This window comes from Asterias rubens, chromosome 12, assembly GCF_902459465.1.
Source record: "Asterias rubens chromosome 12, eAstRub1.3, whole genome shotgun sequence".
Lineage (NCBI taxonomy): Eukaryota > Metazoa > Echinodermata > Asteroidea > Forcipulatida > Asteriidae > Asterias > Asterias rubens.
The window spans coordinates 15042303-15062208 of record NC_047073.1 but is presented as its reverse complement, the minus strand read 5'-3'; the positions used below and the strand labels follow the sequence as shown (position 1 = coordinate 15062208).

At 39.4% G+C, this 19906-nt stretch overlaps 1 protein-coding gene across 4 annotated transcripts in view; it reads right to left on the bottom strand.

Annotated features, from left to right (window-relative positions):
- Positions 1-19906, bottom strand: part of LOC117297976 (tyrosine-protein kinase receptor Tie-2-like) — a 50137-nt gene that overhangs the window by 28220 nt on the left and 2011 nt on the right. For all 4 annotated transcript variants that reach the window (XM_033781177.1, XM_033781179.1, XM_033781178.1 and 1 more), the window contains 4 exons: positions 18702-19001; positions 10405-10677; positions 6082-6213; positions 5363-5500 (listed from right to left, as the gene is read on the bottom strand). In XM_033781177.1, the coding sequence (XP_033637068.1) occupies positions 5363-5500; positions 6082-6213; positions 10405-10677; positions 18702-19001 (843 nt within the window). The remainder of the gene's footprint in view (positions 1-5362; positions 5501-6081; positions 6214-10404; positions 10678-18701; positions 19002-19906) is intronic.

Here is a 19906-nt window from a genome sequence, read left to right as displayed (position 1 = left end):
TCCCTGGACAGTTTTTGAAATCGTTGTTCAACTACAAGGGCTTATAACAACAATTATTTCAGGGAACAGTTCTTTGATTTTACTTCACTTGACCCAAAAACAGTTGGTTTTTGCTGATGTGCCTTTCGCAGAATAAAGGCACGCATAAACCACAGGGGAAATCCTATCTTCAAAATGTGGTTTTCTTCTTTCTTTTTTAACTTCCGCGAGTAAAGTATAGTCATACATGAAAACGAGAAAGTGTAACAAATTATTTCACAATCCAAAGTTTGTACAAAATAAAACTCTGATGTCGTCACTTTTGATACTAATATACGTTTCTTGATAGCAACGATTTTAAAACGAATGGTCTTCTATGTCACATCCCCTCCTCAAAAGGGGGCTTGGCTTCGCCGATTTATCTACTGCTCGTATGTTGTACGTTGTTATCAGTAAAAACATTTTTGTTCATACGTCCTCGTTGTTTTCTAACATTTAGATCTTATGGCTGAACGAGAAGTGCGAATTTCAAAACTAACACGGACTTCCTCGTAAATCCAAAATGGAATTTTTTTATTTTATTTAATTTTTATTTTATAAAGTTACTTTTTGTTTCCACCCTGATACTATAAAAGAGAACGAATTCAACTCATTTGAGTTGGTGGCAATCACATTACTACGGTACAAATTGATTCATGTGAGTAAAGTTGTTTGTAAAACATCTCAAAAAAGGCTATATCAGTTTACATACATTTCAATTTAGAGCCCTGGTTGAGTATAGGATCAAAATGATTTCATGTTATTCCATTTTTAGAACTCACAATGTCTCAGGTATTACAGCCTAGTATTATAGGATTGGTAAGCATTACAGGATTGGTAAGGGTAAAAACATCATCTATTTACAATTTAAGTCTGAAGGCTTACTTACTGATTATGAAAGCCATAGTAAAATGATTTTTTTCATGAAACTTTTCGCCCTAAATTGAAGCCACAATTATTTATACACGAAAACTGTATAATGCCTCACCAGAATGCAGCAGCCGATTTCGGTTGTTACAATAAAAATTAAGGACAAGTGTTTATCACCTGCTGAAATTACTCATAGTTTCTTTTTAAACTATTTTCTACTGGCTTACAAAAACGGTTAAAGCCAAAAACTTTCACTGGTTTGTTATTTAATGTACGGTTGATCAGACACAACATGAAAACTATCTGCAACTGTTTTGTCAGCTCAACCAATCATACATGTACAATACCGTTAATTGTATGGTAAAGGTGACGAGACAAAAAATTAATCCAGAACAATTTGTGATTTTTTTCCGTCTGATTGCTCCATAGGATAGCACTTCCTTTTTGCTTGTTTACACCGTCAAACATCAAGATAAATTGCTGATAACAATAATGCATGTCACTTTCAAAGGACTTCCAAAGAAATAATTACCTAAAAAAGAAAAGAAAAAAAAAGAGGTATACCGAGCTATGCATGCTCCAGACACCCCATGAAAAATACATCAGAAATTTTGTTAGGTCCGCTTTCGCACCGACCGACTGCACCGACCGACCGCCGAAAAATGCACCTTTCCCCACAAATTGGGCTTAGGCTTCGTCGCCTGGTTGAAGCCTCGTAAGGAAAGCGTTTTTTTTTTATAAAACGGCCTAAAAAGACGCGGCAGTTTCAAAGAGGGCGCAACAATGGCAGCAATAGACCTTATCGCAAATACCAATGCGCAAGCGCAGACTGTTGAATGAGGTGCATTGTGGGATATATATGGATCAAATTTGGATACCAGCTAGACCACAATGCACCTAATTCCAAGCTTTACGCGCGCGCCCCGGTATTTGCGAAAAGGTCTATGGGGAAATATAGCGCCCTCGCGTGGTTGGTTAAACTTTAAGTCACACATTCTACAACGCCGAAAGACTGGTCCCCTGTCCTTATGATAAAGATAGGTATTGGTTTTAGAGAACCAGTAGTTTCATTGGATTGGATTTTATTGGATAAACGTGCAGTTACGTAAGCTTTCCATATCTGTGTTTTGATTGGTCCGAGGTGATGTGATGAGCGCTGCAGCTGACAAACATTACTGCGGACCAAATTAAAACAAAACGCCGAGAGCAAATTTTGAGAGAAAAACCCAAAGAGTAATCTCAGAACGGAGCGACCCTGGAATACAACCTGCTAGAACCGAACAAAACACCAGCATTTATGAGTCTGGTGGTTCCATCAAACTGTTGTTTACGGAACAATAGTCTGTCTAATGTAAACTGAAACCATGCCGCATAGTATCCGCTTACACACAGAACTGATGTTTTCTTTTGATGGCCGGAAACTGCTCAATTCAAACGAATGGTGACAACATTCTGGAAACTGTGTGACCATAGAGAAAGGATTATGGTGTGACTCACAATAAAAACACATTAAAATGATTGCGGCCTTCTCAACTTGCACTAAGTACAGTTTGTGGGTTTTTTGTTTCTCCCGCGTTTACGGTTTATCAAGGGAATTGCATTTTATGTCTGTCTCGTTTATAAATGTATTTTTGTAAATATTATCTGTAAAAATGTTCTTACCTCTGGCTGCGGTGACGTTTAAAAAAAAAACAAAAAAAAACTATTTCATTCAATTCGATAGATATAACACATTTGGTAACCACTCTTAAATTTAATGACAATAACAACTTCTGGTTATAGAAGCCTACATCAAGTTTCCATGATGTAAAGCAATTTTGAGAGACATTTTCACTCCGAAGTAATGTGGTTGTGTAAAAAGATAGGCCTGACGGTTTTTATTACCCCAAACTTGAATCTGAGAAGCGTCTCTGTGTACTGCTCCTCATATTGTGTATTCCTATTAGGGAGTATTAGGCCGTGTCCGAATTGGCGACCTCGGCTACAGCTACGGCTAGGGCGCGCGCGTCTGCTATTCTTCAACACTGACAGACGCGCTGATCTAGCCGTAGCTGTAGCCAAGGTCGCCAATTCGGACACGGCCTTATTCCTACCGTCGACTTCACAAAGAGTTAGGACTAGTTTTATCTCGAGTTAGGACCAGTTACTCGTCCTAACTTAGGACTATCCATGCAATTTGTATATCTCCTAGGACTAGTCCTAAGTAAGGACTAGTCCCAACTCTTTGTGAAATCGACCCCTGAGTCAACAAATTATTATTCGCTCCTGATTTTCCGCGATATCTCAAAAACGCGACCACCTTTTGTTGTAAACTGTTTTTTTTTAAAATAATGTTATGTTAGTTTTATTATGTAAATTCATACTGTAGGATAAAAAACAATCGATAGGTTCCACGATTTCTAAAGCCGGAAAGGTGTCTTGAACATATTATTATGCAAATGTCCCATTTTAGCCAACTTCTTTTACAGTTAGAAGGTTCCTCCTTAGTGTCTGCATGCAGACACATAAAAAACAACAATCTTGCAGTCTAGCATAACTCAAACCATTTTGGCCCAAAAACACTTTCCTTTTTTTTCCAGGAACACTTTAAGTTCTGCACTGTTTTGCACTTCAATTTCTAGGTTATCTGCTGGAAAACATAGGCGTAGGCCCTGGCCTAAACCATTGGAGAATTCATGCATTTGAATGATAATATAAACTATATGCCATCATGTGTTATTATTATAAACACACTCAGATAAACTCGACAATAACAGTTTCAGAAGACAAAGGAGTTGACTTCCGGTGCTGTATATTTTTTTGGCGCTAGTTGTTGTGTGTAAAAGAGAATGACTCTGTGTTGCGGTTGGTATGACCATAAGATAATATAATTCGACAATGAACTTATACCCCTTAAATAAATAATGTGCAAACAAGTTGAAGATGGGTGTGTTTTCATCGATTTAACCCTGCAGTTGTAGGGGCCGCTGTCTGCATAATGCTGACATAATTAGTTTAATATTATTTCCTTTGTCTTAACCACATCATAACACTTGTCAGTTCTTATGATATCCTTAAGCTGGGGCATGGATGCCATACGGCATAGAAGGGATGTCAATCAGCATGGGGCAGTTATTTGGGTAGACCAGGAAAGACAAAACTCTGCCAGCCTCCTTTTTGTGTGTAGTAGGTCATATGAATGGTAGATATGAAACTAGTTATAAAACTTAAATATGCAAACGAAAGAGCCAGTCCCGATTTTGGGCCCTCTACCGGTCACTAATGCAAAATCACTCGTCTCCAATCAAGACTACACATAATATTGCAGTTCTAATTCGGAATCAGAAAGGGGCCGAACCAATGGGAGACTTTTGGGGACGCTAGTACGCTGCAGACATACCAGGTAAATCTATTGTTCTTGGAAATGTGAGCAAGCTCAGAACGACGTAAGCAATTAAAATATACCTGGTAAGTCTGCTGCCACCTAGCGTTCAAAAGTCTCCCATTGTTAAATGCAAGAAAAACGCACCTTGTCAAAGGTACACTATGGCTGGCAAGACTGGAGTATCACTTAAACTCTAAACAGATTATGCGGTCTACTGACTAAGGAACTATTGATCGGTGTTACCGGTGGCTGCTTGTTTAGGTTGTTTTAGATCCAGGGGTTCTCATTTCGAGTTCCTGTGACATCCGTTTCTGGGATCGAGGATTTGATTTCATTATCTAAATAACGGCCAAAGGCCAAATCAGAGCACAATAAAACACAAAAATAACCACGAATGGTTTGGTCACCAAGGTCTTGACAGGCCTTATCACAAAACAAATTCAGATTTACACCAGGGTCCCAAAATAACACTAAACAACTGGGTGTTAAAATTGACACCATGGGTGTTGTCACAGTCGTAGATACCCAAGAGAGAACACAAATAACACTACTGTCATTGTATTAGCAGAAATAAGTGCTATTTTAACATCCATATCATTGGACGAGAGCCGCCTTTGAAGATCATCTGTATAAGGCATGTTGTCAACTGTCGAGTAATCCTCAGACAAAAGCTTGTTCACATCAGTCACTAAAATGGGCTTATAATATGCGGATAGCCGTGTTAGTCTATAGTTGACAAAAAGAACTGAATGATACTTAAAGACTAACTAATATAAGAAAAATTGCATGAGCTTTTGTAGCTACAACTACTTCATCAGATGCAAGATTGGATAATGTAACTGTTGGCGCCATTTTTTAAGTTCGGCGTGGCTTACAGCTGGATAACGCAACCCTTTTAAACAGGATTGACGAAAGCTCGTTGAGTACAAATAGATAAACAAAAACATTTTGCCAGTTAAAAGCGTGCGACGTTTGTACTGAATGGTATATTTCCAGCTGGATCAGTCACGTGAGTTTCAGTTGTTTGCTTTCCTAAGCACTACTACGTAAACAAACACAATTAATACACAGTTATTTTTGAACGAATTGGAATTGTTTTTCTTGTCTTACGTGTGTCACAAGCCAGTCCGGTCCAACCTGTTGCACAGGAGCTGCCGAAGGGGTCTGGTAGCGAAAAATGCATGTGTCTGCAGTTGTCGGCCTTGCACTGGGATTCACATGTCGGTCCAAATCTGTTACTGCCACATCCTGAAATGGATGCCAAATTAAAAAAAAACATATTAGTATAAAATTACAAAACATTTGGCAGAATTACTCCTGAAAGAATTGGTTTAAAGTAGCGATATATTGACACCACACTTTCAAACATCTACGAGTTCATCGTTGGTCATCGCGCGAACTTTGCCTTTGTCCAGGCATTATTGAGGGCCAAACAGTAAAACTTTTTGGAACAACTTTGTCAAACGTGAAGTTAAAGGGTTTTGATACCTTTTAAGTTGTTGGCCATGGCATGAATCACTACTCACTGGTGAATGGAAATACTATGTGTGTAAAATAATTTACCTGTAGAAGTTTCAGCTTCATTTGTCGTCAAGTTTTTGAGAGAGAAGAAAATCACAGAGATATTTTCAGGAGAGTCGTGTAAATACGTTCTGCATGCAAATAACAATTGTCGTCTCCTGTGAGACGAACATTATTTACGTGACATTGTTTTACACATTTCTCAAAAACTATAGCACCTCAGCAAGTACAATTTTAAGGGAAGCTTTCTTCCATCATATATCTTCAAACCGTGTAAGTTTAATGCAAAACGGATTTGATTCACTTACCGATTTCACACTCTGTTCCCATGAACCCCGGAGGGCAAATACAAACACCGGTAACATCGTCGCAAACGCCACCGTGGATGCAACGGGGACAATCCTGCTGGCAGCCGGTACCGAACTTGCCCTCTGAACACGCTGTTTTTATAATAAAACAAAACAAAACAAATTAAAACAATTAAAGAGTATCACAATGGGTTCACACAAAACTTTGACCTGTCTATCACCGGAAAAGCTATAGGGGACTGGAGAATTAATCTTCCAGAAATAGCAAGCTGTGTTTCCTTGATATGATATTTTAGATAACATAACATCGTATGTTTACACAGCACTCAGTTTTAAAGGTATACAGAGGATAAAAACATCATTGTTTTAGCAACCTGTGAAAATTTGAGCTCATTCGGTCATCGAAATTTCGAGATAATAATGAAAGAAAAAACACCCTTGTCACCTTGTCACACTAAAATGTGTGCTTTCAGATGCTTGATTTCGAGACCTCAAATTCTAAATCTGAGGTCTCGAAATCAAACTTGTGGCAAATTACTTCTTTCTCGAAAACTACGTTAGTTCAGAGGGAGGCTCACAATGCTTTATACTACCAACCTCTCCCCATTTCTCGTTACCAAGTAAGATTTTATGCTAATAGTTATTTTGAGTAATTACCAATAGTGTCCACTGCCTTTTAGTCTTAGGACCTTAATGATTATAAAGCTCATATCTAGAACTAGTTTTTCTTTCTGTGAAGTTGCCTCTGAAATGAAATCATTTGAGTAAACTGTTTCTGAAGTAAACGAGATGATCGCACGACCAACGTTATGGACAATGTGGTTTCATGCTGAAAAATATGCCGCATTTTTTCACTATTTTCTCCTGACTCAGACGGATTAAGCACAACTTTTCACTGGTTTGGTATTACTTCATGTATCATGGTTGATCACACAAAACATCAACACCGTCTGCGACTATTTTTGCCAGCTCCCCCAATCCTTTACATTGACAAGCACGTATTATACTGATACATGCTCACCAAATAAAATGAAATGGGGGAATTTGAATTCAAACTAAACCAGAAATGGGTCAGCAGCAGGCCTCACGTTGGGTCCTAGACTTGATTCAAGTCCCGTTCTCGTGGTAAGAGGTCCCCAAGCATGTTTATCGTTCCAACTAGCAAACAAGCCGTATAGCAGTGCGCGCTCGTCGTCAAAATGTGGTCCCGAGAATGCGGAATAGGTTGGGGGAGTGCAGATCGCATCACAAAGCAATAGTTTTCTGACGATGGTACGTGATTGGGACTTGCGTCGAGTCTACACGGGTCCAGGATCCGGGTTCATTCTGACCCGGGAGTTCTGAAGTCCAGGGATCCCCCAAAATACAGTGTTGCATACCGCTCCTTTAAGACCGTACGACATTCAATACACATCATTGGATATTTTGCCAGTTTGATGTTTCCAAAGTCAATGATTAATTTGACAAAGGTACATTAGTTCAAACCATGTTCAAACGGGGTGGGGGCCGGGGGGAACCGACGGAAATCTGCGCCTGGCTGTGGGCAAGATAAAATAATCATAATCTTCATGTTTATGAGAGAATATACTCCATCAGATGAGCCAGAAAGTTCAGAAAGTTCTTCTATGAAGCTGTAAAACATGTTCTGCTCTCGATTCTAAACAATGGATATTCACATAGCATAGGATTTTATTTCGATATTAGACATTGGACACTGACATAGGTTTGTACAACTTTTCAGAAAGGTTCGAGAACAGCCCTGTTACGTCATCACTCATGTTACACCATTATGGGAGCTCCGTTTTTGTATAGCCGCTTGTGCACCATAGAGCAAATTCGAGTGTGCACCATTGGTTAACTCGAACCCAGGCTGGATGATCTGCATTGGTTGACTACTGTAGTCGGCCATTTGGAACCAGCCTCATGACTATGGTTTCTTCCCTGGTCCAAATGGCACGATAGTCCATGCTAACAATGTATAAAAGCGACAGACACCAAGCGAAAACGCGGAAGAAAATTGAACATTGAATACCGTGGTATCGCTCATGGAGGTCTAACAAAAAGCAAACTCCCACACATGACGTCAAAGTATTGTATATTATGATGCACGCCGTCAACGGCAGAAGTGTATTTTGTTTTTCAAAACCTTGAAGTTTAGGCCTTTTTGACCGATAATTACGAAAAATTCATAAGTGTACACGTTTAAGTGGAACAAAAAAAACCAAACCAAAACATAATTTTGTTTTATAGCAGTTCCGTACAAAACAAAAATCGGTCAAGTGGCTGTTTGAACTTTTCAGTTTTGGAATTGTTTCCGTAAAAAACTTCGGTTGTTTTCGTATAAACTTCGGTTTTTTTCGTTAAAACTTCGGTTGTTTTCGTTAAAACTTCGGTTGTTTTTGTAAAAATCTTCGGGAATTCCCAGAGCCGAAATCTTACACTTAAAGGCAGTGGACACTATTGGTTATTGTCAAAGACTAGCCTTCACAGTTGGTGTATCTCAATATATGCATAAAATAACAAACCTGTAAAAAGTTGAGCTCAATCGGTCATCAAAGTTGCGAGATAACGATGAAAGAAGAAAACACCCTTGTCACACGAAGTTGTCTGCGTTTAGATGGTTGATTTTGAGACCTCAAGTTCTAAACTTGAGGTCTCGAAATCAAATTCGTGGAAAATTACTTCTTTCTCCAAAACTATGGCACTTCAGAGGGAGCTGTTTCTCACAATGTTTTATACCACCAACCTCTCCCCATTACTTGTCACCGAGAAAGGTTTTATGCTAATAATTATTTTGAGTAATTACCAATAGTGTCCTCTGCCTTTAACCCCTCCACAAGATTAAAGAACTCAAGTTTGCGACAATCGCGGGTCTCTGTCCTTTTGACAGAGAGAAGGGAATAAAAAAGTTCAATGTCAAAACAACTTTGTTATTTTCCCGGGGGTCTAGAAACAACTTCTCGCGACAAAACATGTTTTCCTTTATGCTCAAGTTTGTGGTTTGTTTTGTTTTTCAAAAAAGGCTCATTGTCTCGCATCCAGGATCCTTTTGTTTTAACTCAGACTTTTGTTGACCAAAATCACGTAGTTTTGTTTACGACAATGACATCTTTCTTTTCGATTCTTTAGGGACCATGGCTACGCCGGGGGTCAACGTGCCTGGGGACCCATTGTTGACACAAAACACAGAAGAAGGCGTTTGTCGTTTTGTTTGTTGTGGACAGTTTCAGGGTCGGGTGAAGGCTGGTCTCCGTGGCTCTATGGCGTGTTAAAAACAGGAAACAGTTGTCATAATGAACTGTCCATGGTTTCACCATGACTCGAACATTGCTTTTAATTCGCAAATAGATCTCGACAACAAAAGGAGTCTTGATTTTGCAAAACAAAACCGAACCTGTCAAACCGCTCATTGGTTGAATGTTAGTGGTGTAACCTCATTGAGCTTTGGGAAACTATTTATCGAGTTAAAAGGTCGGGCAGAATTGTTTGCAAATTACTTGAGTACTAGTGTGACCAAAGATTAAAAAGAATCAAAGGTGCGAGATGGGGAGCTCGGAATGAAAATGTGAGTCGTAGCCGATAGGTGTAGCCGCCAAATTTATTAGATATGGCCTTATCTATACATAGCCACAGCCATAGTAAGGTTCCATTTAGGTCGAGATTACTCGTATGTTGTACATTACATGCCACTTTCCAGAACACTCGTGTTTTTAGTAATCTTTCTCTTTCAGCAACCGATAATAACTGCACTTACGACTTCGTGAGTTTTAGGACAAACTGCTGCAAAGAAGTTCACCATATTTTGCCGTTTTTTTTGCTAAGTTTTTATGCTTTTGCGATGTTCAAAAGTATAAATCCTTTCTCTGTGTTGAATGCATATTATGATCGAAAGCGTTGTTATTGAAGTGTGGCGCGAACCACTGTCAAGGAGATGAGTGTGACTTTGGAAAATGACGTCAAACTATACAACGGCGAATTAACAACCTCAAATCAGTTTTCACGCCACAACGGTGTTGGAAAGTCAAGGGGTGATTTCGCCATGATGAGCACATTTAGAGTGATGGAAGTCGAGTTGACTTTAAAGACACACACCTCATATGATGATGCGTATGGCTATTGGGTCGAGTTGACTCTCCATCATAAATACCTCGTATGATAAGGCACAGTGTCTTTTTAGGTAGAGTTGACTCTACTTTCAAGACACATTCCTCGTACGATGAGGCGTATGGCTATAATTACTTCGAGTTGACACTCCAGTATAAATACTAATCGGATGAGGCGCATGGGTTGTTAAGGGTCGAGTTGACTCTAAAGCATACCTACCTCGTACGATGAGGCGCATGAAACCTGCCCTGGATTGGTCCGACAATGGGTACACCTCATACACACCAGCATCCTCCTGTCGCACGCTCTCGATAACGTAGGACTCTTCCTCCGAGCTCGACTGCAGGCTGGTGCCGTTCAACGCGCCCACGTCCCCGTTGAAGGACCACTGGGCGGTGTTGGTCGATGCCCGACTTCCGGTGTTGACCATCACCAGACGGATTCGCTCGCCAAGGCTTGCTGTCACGGTGAGACGCTTTGGTTGGATCAAAGCTGCAAATAGACAAAGAAAAAATCGGATATTCTAATTATATACTATCAATATTCACGCATACCTGTAAAGAGACAATATTTTGCGCACAGACGCGTATGCGTCACGACAAAATAATGAAATCATGTTTGGTTTTCAATTCTTGCAAACAGACAGTTGAAACAGTTGAATGCTCCCTCCGTCCGAATCTTTAAAGGCACTTGACACTATTGGTAACAACTATAAATAATTGTTAGCACAAAAACTTACTTGGCAACGAGCCATGGATAGCTGTTGGTAGTAAACGACATTGTGAGAAACGGCTCCCTCTCAAGTTAGTAACGTACATTTTGAAAAAGAGGTAATTTCCCACTCAATAATTAAAAGATTTCAGACCTGAATTATTTTTAAGGCATCTGATCTGAAAGCACACACATTTGTGCAACAAGGGTATTTTTTCGTTCATTGTTCTCTTGCAACTTCGATGACCAACTGAGTCAAAATTTTCACAGATTAGTTTATTTGCATTATTTGGAACACGTCAGGTGAGAATACTGGTCTTTGGCAGTTACCAAAGGTGTCCATTGCCTTTAAAGGAACACGTTGCCTTGGAAAGATATTTTAAAAGTAGAATATAATGATCCACACAAGTATCACTCGAAATTGCGTGGTTTTCCTTTAACCTTGTCGACTAACACGGTCGGTCATTTATGGGAGTCACTTTTTGACTCCCTTAATGGCCGACCGTCGTAGTTAGCAAAGTAAAAGTAAAACAACGCAATTTCGAGCGAATTTGTGTGGATCATTGTATTCTATTTTTAAAACATCTTTCTTACCATATACAATTTATAACAAACGGTCATAAACGCTTTTCAAACCAACTCGACCGATCCAAGGCAACGTGTTCCTTTAAGGGGCGTGACCACCAAACCAACCGGAAGGCGGCAACCCACTGTCCTTTGGGACGTGTGTTTCGACCTCATTTTTAACTTTACTTGGAGGAAATTGACTTTGCCTTGTTACTATAGTTTTAAAGCTGAACCCACTTCTTGCTCTAAATCCACGGGCACACCATGTCATCTAGGAAGTAGTTGTAGGGCATGCGACGCTGGTACTGATATAGACTTGTGCACAAGTCGTTAAATGCTTTTGTCGCGGTGAGGGTCGAGTCGCGTTGAAAGCGTAGGGACATGTCACACGAGTCTACACAGGCAACTATAGTTCCACGCAATCTCAATAAAAAAAGGACATTCCAATTTCAATGTTTATAGATTTTTCTTGTGGATCGTAAGGCAATGTTCGAAATAAATGACTTATGTGCTACCAAAGTGGTCATATGGCACGCACTGCAGTAATAGTTGCCTATAAAAGATGCCTCGTGTGACAAACAAGGCCCGAAGCCTGATACACTCAGCTCCCCGCGTGCGATTAGAGCCGGTTTCAAACGTCGCGCTCTTAATGCCGCGTTAAATTAAAATTATCTGATACCCCGTCAGTCCTTGTGAATGTGTTGAACTTGTGCAGTATCAACAGGTGACTTGTCTACGAAATTTAACCGAACAACGTTTTCAAAATATACCAGTTGCGCTAAACTAAAAAAAATACACGATTTGCTACTCAATGCATCATCATGGTATTCAGTGTGCACAAAATAAGTTCAGTACATTCCTTTGCTGTGCCAAATTGCTTGACGAAATCTGTCCGTGTACTGAGTGTACACTACACTACCTATCATCTGCTCACCTGATGTGCTTTCGATTAAAACAACCTGGGTATTTTGGAAACCTGGGTAATCGGAAACGAACTGTTTCGTAGAACTGTTTCGTTTTGAATACAAGCCAAGAAGTCTTTGGTCAGGGTCAAGGGTCAAGGTTTTGGTGGGGGTCAGATGTTTGTAACAGTGTATAACGCAGATACATATACATGTACATATTACAGGTTGTAACATCGTACTATACGCAGATGCATATTACATGTTGTAACATCGTATACTATTTTATGAAATGACATGAAATTACAAAAACTATTGTGAAGAACGCGTACAGAATCGGTAGTTGTCACCAAAGATCAGGGTTCGAATGCATAGGGAGCTAAGATCAATCTTAACTGCTAGAGGCAAAGTGAAGAGAAGGGGTTCGCCCGGTGTTCCTGGCTGTGGCTGCCAAATGCGCCGTGGCACATTGTAAACCCTTAGAAAAGTGCTACATAATCGGGTCTCAGAATTCATAACTTCAATAAACTTCCTTTGTGTAACAGCGCATTGAGTACCTTGTACCAAGCTCAATCGGTCATCGGAGTCACGAGAAACATATTTAAAAAAAACTTGTATTTTCAAGCTTTAAAACGTAAAGTTTTGGACACAAGCAAAGAGCAAAACTACGCCTTTATGTTGCAGGCTCCTCGAAAACTATATGACATCCTTAATTGAATCCAGAATATTTCAAGAAAGTTTTCCACAATGGTGCAAATCTGTGGATAATCAAAAGTGATATGTTTATTTATTGTGTAATCCATTAAACAAAATCTGTTTGGGGGCCGCAATCCAAAGCACGTAAAGAATTTATTTCCTTCCCACTTCCTCCACCAGCCAACTTGGGCGATGGGATTTCCCTGTAATCATAATGATGTTATAGTATATGACAGCTTCGTCTTGCCGGTGCTGCCAGCTCGACACCAAGCAGAGAGAGAGCCTTGGGGCTAGGGTCATAGGTCCGTGCTCCAAAGGAGACCACTCCGGGAATGTTTACTACCGCTGTCAATTCCCCAGAAGACACACTAACGAGGGGCGCGTGTCCCAGCAAGATAAGAAGTTTAGCTGGGCGTGTGGTGGGGTGTTAAAGATAAGACGACTGATAAAAAGGGGGAAGTTTGTAGAGCTTGATGGTGTTAACTTTCAGACATGCATTGTTTTGATCAAATCATGGAGGTGATCAAATCTAGTAATAAAGAACAGGCAAAGACATGTCGGACTCTGTTATAAATTGCATATTATAACATAATTTTATTAGTCCGACGAAGAATTCTTACTTTAGTTAATAGTCCGACGAAGATTATTTTATTTAGTTTAAGTTGTCCAACGAGGATTCTTAAGTTTATTATAGAGTCATTGTTTCAACTTTCACCTCCTGTGTGGGTGTTAGTTTCTCGTAGTTTTATAATTCTGAGAAACATTTGTTTATAGTACCACATCCTTGAGAGGAGTGGCCAGAGTCACTGTCCAGGAATTCCTTGACCATAAGACATAGCAGTTGGTTGCCCCCAGGGACATGACGTAAGGCTATGTTGCAATGACTGTTGCAAGGTCAGTAGTTTCCTTGAATTGTGCCCGGATTTGATTGTCTTTAGCTGCCCACACGTTTTCTTAAGAACTTAGGCCACTAATTCTTTTCTCATTGGTCAAGCCCAACCAGAATGTTATTGTTTTAATATTTCTGGCCAATCATAGTTTAACTTTCCTGTCCGAGTGCGTGACCAGCTTGGTATATCCTGGCTCGTTTTCCTCTGGATCCTCAGAGCGAAAATCGGCCTAATGCAAGGAAGACTTCTTGAAAGTGTTTAGATAGTTACACTTTGCGTAGATTTTGTTTGGAACATTTGTTACTTCCCTAAGTACGTTCCTAAACCCCCCTTCTTGCATCTTTACCACGTGCTCTGTTGATACAGACTAGCCCACAGGCCTCGCTTGGGAAGTTGACCCGGTTCAACTTTTCGCCAGTCCCGCTCTCAACCCCCTTCGTCGTCTTCCTGGAATTCGTCAGAGTCACTTCTTGGACTTCGGAGCCAATCTGATGTCGATCTCCCAAGACAGAGTCTCTGCCAAGTCCAGTGGAAGCGCGGAACCAGCTAAGACCTATTATATATCATTGTGTATTTTCGTTGCCATTAACTGCTTCAGTATTTATTATTGCTGTTTCATTTTACAAACCTGCGATTGTTAATATTTCCTCAGACTCATATATGGTTGAGTATTTTTACTTGTTGTTTCACCTTGGTGAATTGCCGTTCAAATACCATTTCGCACAGTTGTGAACCGTTGATAATACTGAAGGAGTTAATATGATTTTGAACCATTGCCTTATTGATTGTTTTTTAAAACTGAATGGATTGTGTTGTATTTGTTGAATCCTTGATATTGAGATATTGAGATAATTTTCATAATAATAATAACTATAATTGAGAGAGAAGAGAATCTAACTAAATTGCTGTCTGTTGTGTTTTCTTTCTTAGCAAACATTCCGATATTCTTAATCGAACCACGTCGTAGGCTCTTGATTATTTAAAAGAGGTAAAAACCTGTGACAGACAGAGCCTGGAACGAACAAATAAGTCTGAAAATGCGTTTTCCAGGTGTTAAGTTCATCCAGGCAAGGCCACGTTGCTTAATGGGTATACAGGTTGGCGAAGTGGTTTCCACCAAGCCTCAGCCACCTGGGACCCCGGTTCGAATCCCGGGCCGTGTTGGTTGGGTTTCGGTCCCTACGAGGGCCCAACTTCATAAAGCTGTCAAGCAAATTATGTTCGGCAAATCATACTTTGCTAAGTAAAAAATGAGCGGGGCACCAGTTGCGACAATGTAAAACTAAATGTTGGGGTACACAGTTTCTTTGTCTGTGCTTAGCAATATTTGTATGCTTATAGGCTTCATAAAAGGTGACCTGATTGTGTGATGACGTTTAAGTTAAATTTTTCCTTGCTTAGCAGTTTTTGTTATTACTGGCTTCATAGAATAGGGCCTGATTGTGTGATGATGTATATAATAATTTGTAGTAAAAACCACCTGTTACGTTTCATAGAAAACGCAAGAGCAATATTTGATGGTTACTGGTTTTACCATGGAGGTAGGTAATATCGATCAATGTGTTTGCAGTTGTTTATGTATTTTGGTGTGGACAAATTCATAATATTATTTTCTTGTTATTCCAATATGGACTGCCATATACTGTTACTTCCGGCCCATATGATTTACACGGTCTTGGCTGTTCCACTGATATGTGATCTGGAAACAGTAGGATGACGCTGATGGTGTGTGTGTCTTTTGCCGATGGTATTATCGCTGAAAACGTTACTGAGTTAATTTGAACAAAAATCAGTCAAACGTAAAATAGAAAATAGTCTTAGAGATGAATTAAATTGCCTTGCATTACTGATTAAGTGCATTGCATTACTAGTTATTTTCCGCGCATTTACCAATTGAGAGGTTAGATAAATAAGACATTTAATATTAAAACTTCAGGCCTGAAGCCTTTCATAATTTGGGTAAGAAGTTACCATTTATTTTTCGCAAACTACGTTACTCACAATGTGTTAATATCTCCATTGCTCGTTACTAACTAAGTTTTTATGCCTACGATTATTTTGAGTTATACCAATAGTGTCCAGTGCCTTTAAGCGTGTTCATGTGAGATCTCGATAGAGTATAAACCTTGACCTTTGCTGGATTTTTTGATAATATTTTCAGATTCCTGCCATATTCCTTGAAATGTGAGCGAATTTGCACCATAAACAAGACTCTACCGACTCGCCTTATCGCACCAGTTCGATGTTTTGTTGTGGTTTATTTGAAGTGAAGTATCCCACAGGTTACGACCTGACATGTCTCCATGAGGGATGAAACGTCAACTTGATTTCTTCTCCCCAGTCAACTGTTAAGCAAAGTATAGTTTTTGTGAACCGTTCAATTGTTTTAAAGGAACACGTTGCCTTGGATCGGTCGAGTTGGTCTTTGAAAGGTGTTTGAAACCGTCTGTTATAGAATGCAGATGGTTAGAAAGATAATTTAAAAGTAGAATACAATAATCCACACAAATGTGCCTCTAAATTGCATGGTTTTCCTTTTACTTAGCAAACTAACACGGTCGGCCATTTGTGGGAGTCAAAACATTGACTCCCATAAATGGCCGACCGTGTTAGTCTACGAGGTAAAAGGAAAACCATGGAATTTCGAGTGATACTTGTGTGGATCATTGTATTCTACTTTTAGAATATCTCTCTAATCATATGCATTTTATAACAAACGGTTACAGACGCTTTTCAAAGACCAACTTGCCCGATCCAAGGCAACGTGTTCCTTTAATCTTGAATGTAATCTCTTTGCAGTTTGCCAAACAAATCAAACCAACTCGAAGCAAATGTTCGGTTTTGATTCTTTGTTTTGTGTTAATAAGTTGTAGTTGTTGTTGTTGTTGTTGTTTTGTTTTCTCAAGACACTATCAAGTGCATGGGCAATGCCTTTAACTTGTATCTAATCACAGCCTTACATAAAATAATTCCAAATCTTTGGGTAAAAAAGTCTTTCCAAAATCATGATTATGGATCTTTGAACCTGTGGCTATTGATAAGCCATCTGAGATGCACATCCGGAAAGACCGGGCAGCACACAACACTTGGTCCTGGTGGTGAAGTGTGCTGTCCAACTTGCCCGAATGCGTAAGGATTTACTGACTGGTATAACAAGGAAGTCAAACAAACACGGATGCTGAGCATGAAGGGATGTGAGTGTCCTTAAAGGGGAACTCTGACTTCAAGTCTCCATTTTCTGTCTTGGAATTGCTCCTTATATTTGTGTAAGAGTTTTTCGTGCACTAAACTCTCACAGTGTTTTCTAATGAGTCAGTAGTTAAAACAAAACCATACATTTGCCTCTGGAAATACAACGTGGTATTATACGGTCCGGCATTGGGTGAAATTTAACACTTTGTTCCACAGATTAAAGCTGCCTGCGTTCTATCAGTATCGTGCAACTTCACAAAAACACACAATTTCAAGGGATGTTAATGTGAATCAGTTTACTTTCAAATATGTTTTCATATCCATTTTAGAACAAGTGTTTTTCTGTAGCCTAAAAGTGCCTAAGGGCATCAATCTTTAAATCAACAGTGTTTTTTTTTGTTTTAGTTTTTAAGCCATCCCAGCCTATTAAGCAACTGTTTTTATGCATACAGTCTCAGTATTCGTTAACCAATCAGGTTGGTTTATTATTTTGATTTGTGTAAAAAGTATTGATGATTGGATCAATCATAATACATTACAGTAATTCAAAGTGAACAATAAAAAATGCTTTAGTAATAAATAGTCAAAATGATGATTGAGCGTGCCCCTTTAAAGGTGACCGCAAGTTTGACTTTGGGATAAGTATTTCCTGGTATTGTCTCTCAATGATAATCAACTGATGTAAAGTGACCCACTAAAAACAATGGACAGCACATTGTACCTCTAACATATATAATTCCTGTTCGTCAATTTCGTTTTCTGGCAAATCCCTCAACTCCTCAAACTTATTTTTCCACACTTTATGGTCTAAGAGCCTTCCGTTTCATTGCGCTTTCGTTATGGAACGACTTTATTATACCACTTCATATTCGCCAAAACTCGACTCTCTTCTGATTTTCAAGACTATTTTGTTTTATTTGTTATCCTTTCATTAATTTCTTCCAACTTCGATGGTCAATGGAGTTTTAATTGTCACTGACTTGTTATGTTATGCATGTTGGGATGCAAGGAGTGAGGATACTGCTCTTTGACAATCAATACCAGAAGTATATCCTGCCTTTAAAATAATATTTTCACTGTTGCTATTTTTGGTACGAAAGATGTGTAATATTTTAAATGGTTTGTCACTTTTTGAATTGTATGATAAGTTTATTGCGCGTGTGAGTAAAGATTATCACTTTTCGTTTCCATGAAGCATTTCCACAGTTGGTTCTCTTTACGGACAAATGAATAGAAAAGATTCTTGGCGGAAGATCTTTTTGTTGAGAGATGTCAGCGGTGAAAAAAATAATGTATAGAAATAGGTGCGTTCTGTATTTTTCTAAAGATGTCATCGAGCCGTGAAGGTGGATGCGAAACTACAAAACACCACAGCTGTAAACAACGGCAGGTCTCGGATACGAGACCACAAAACACCACAGTAGGCAACGAGGAAATTACAAGACTGCAAAACACCGCAGCTTTTGACACGAAACTACAAAACACTACAGCTGTAGAAAATGGCAGAAATTAAACCACATCGACAATTTAATTTTGTTTTCTCTAACATATGATTTACCTTCTCTGTACATCTTAATGGTGACAACTTTCTTGTCCTGTTGAGTTCCGACGCAGTAGAAAACCCCACGCCGGCTCTCCCCCATCTGGCTCCCCCATCGGACCTCAAGACGCTCCCCGTCTTGGCTAATCTCTCCGTTCAAGTCACCCACGAAGACATCCCCTGTGTTTGTGAGTCTGCCGACGGTGAGTTGAGAGGCTGGGGTGATCGGTGGCTCAGCCCCGGCATCCAGGCAGGACAGTAGTGTGTCGCTGTTGGACACCAATGGGGTGGAGTTGATCACGGTAACCTGCTCAGCATCTATTGGGGGGAAAATAAAATCATCTTTAAATACAACTTTCATACCTAAGTTCAGCAACAGCTGTGTTCCATGCCATGTTAATACTCAATCAGTTTAAGGTAGTACGTTATAGTATTGATAAAGGGTATACAGAAATCCTTAATTTTTAGTCAAAGCTAAACTGACTATGAGGTTTATACTATAGAAACTTTTTCCCATGAAATAATATTTCCCTCTGAAATGAAGTCATATGGGGCTTAAGAGAAACTGTATCTGAAAACCTTAAAATAATGGGGAAATGTACTGCTGATTTTATAAATACAACCCAAAAGGAAGGACAGTGTATTTTATGATGAAATTGGCACAAGGTTCTCATAACGATTTATGCAAAGTTTTCACAGGTTTGTTATTTCGTGTTTTGGCCTATAGTGTTGATCAAACCACTGTCTGCGACTATTTTGTTAGCTCTTAATACCAAACATATTAATATGCCTATTTTTAATATAGAAACGTGCAGAGTTGTCTGTCTTTCATAATTTTGTCAACATTTTATGAATCTCCAGTAATAAACAAAAAGGACACCGACTAAGAAAACTCTGAACATTTTTGGGTTTAACAAAGAAAGAACAACTGGCTAAGGTGGGAGTTGAACAAGCGACCTCCGGATTGACGTGCAGGCGCTCTACCAACTAAGCAAAGTGAGCCATCATTTTCAAAAGGTGGTTACAATTTTAAGATAAAGCTGAAACTCCGGATCAAGTCTATGCAGGAATACACAATCTAAGAATCGTTACTGCAGTAATGTTTTCCATATTCGTTCAGGGGTGCGAGTTAGAAGCCACTCAACCTGTATAACAGCCGTGTGAATCATCACACTAAAGTTTATGATACAACGTGGGAAGCGCCAGAAGAGGATGCGACGTTT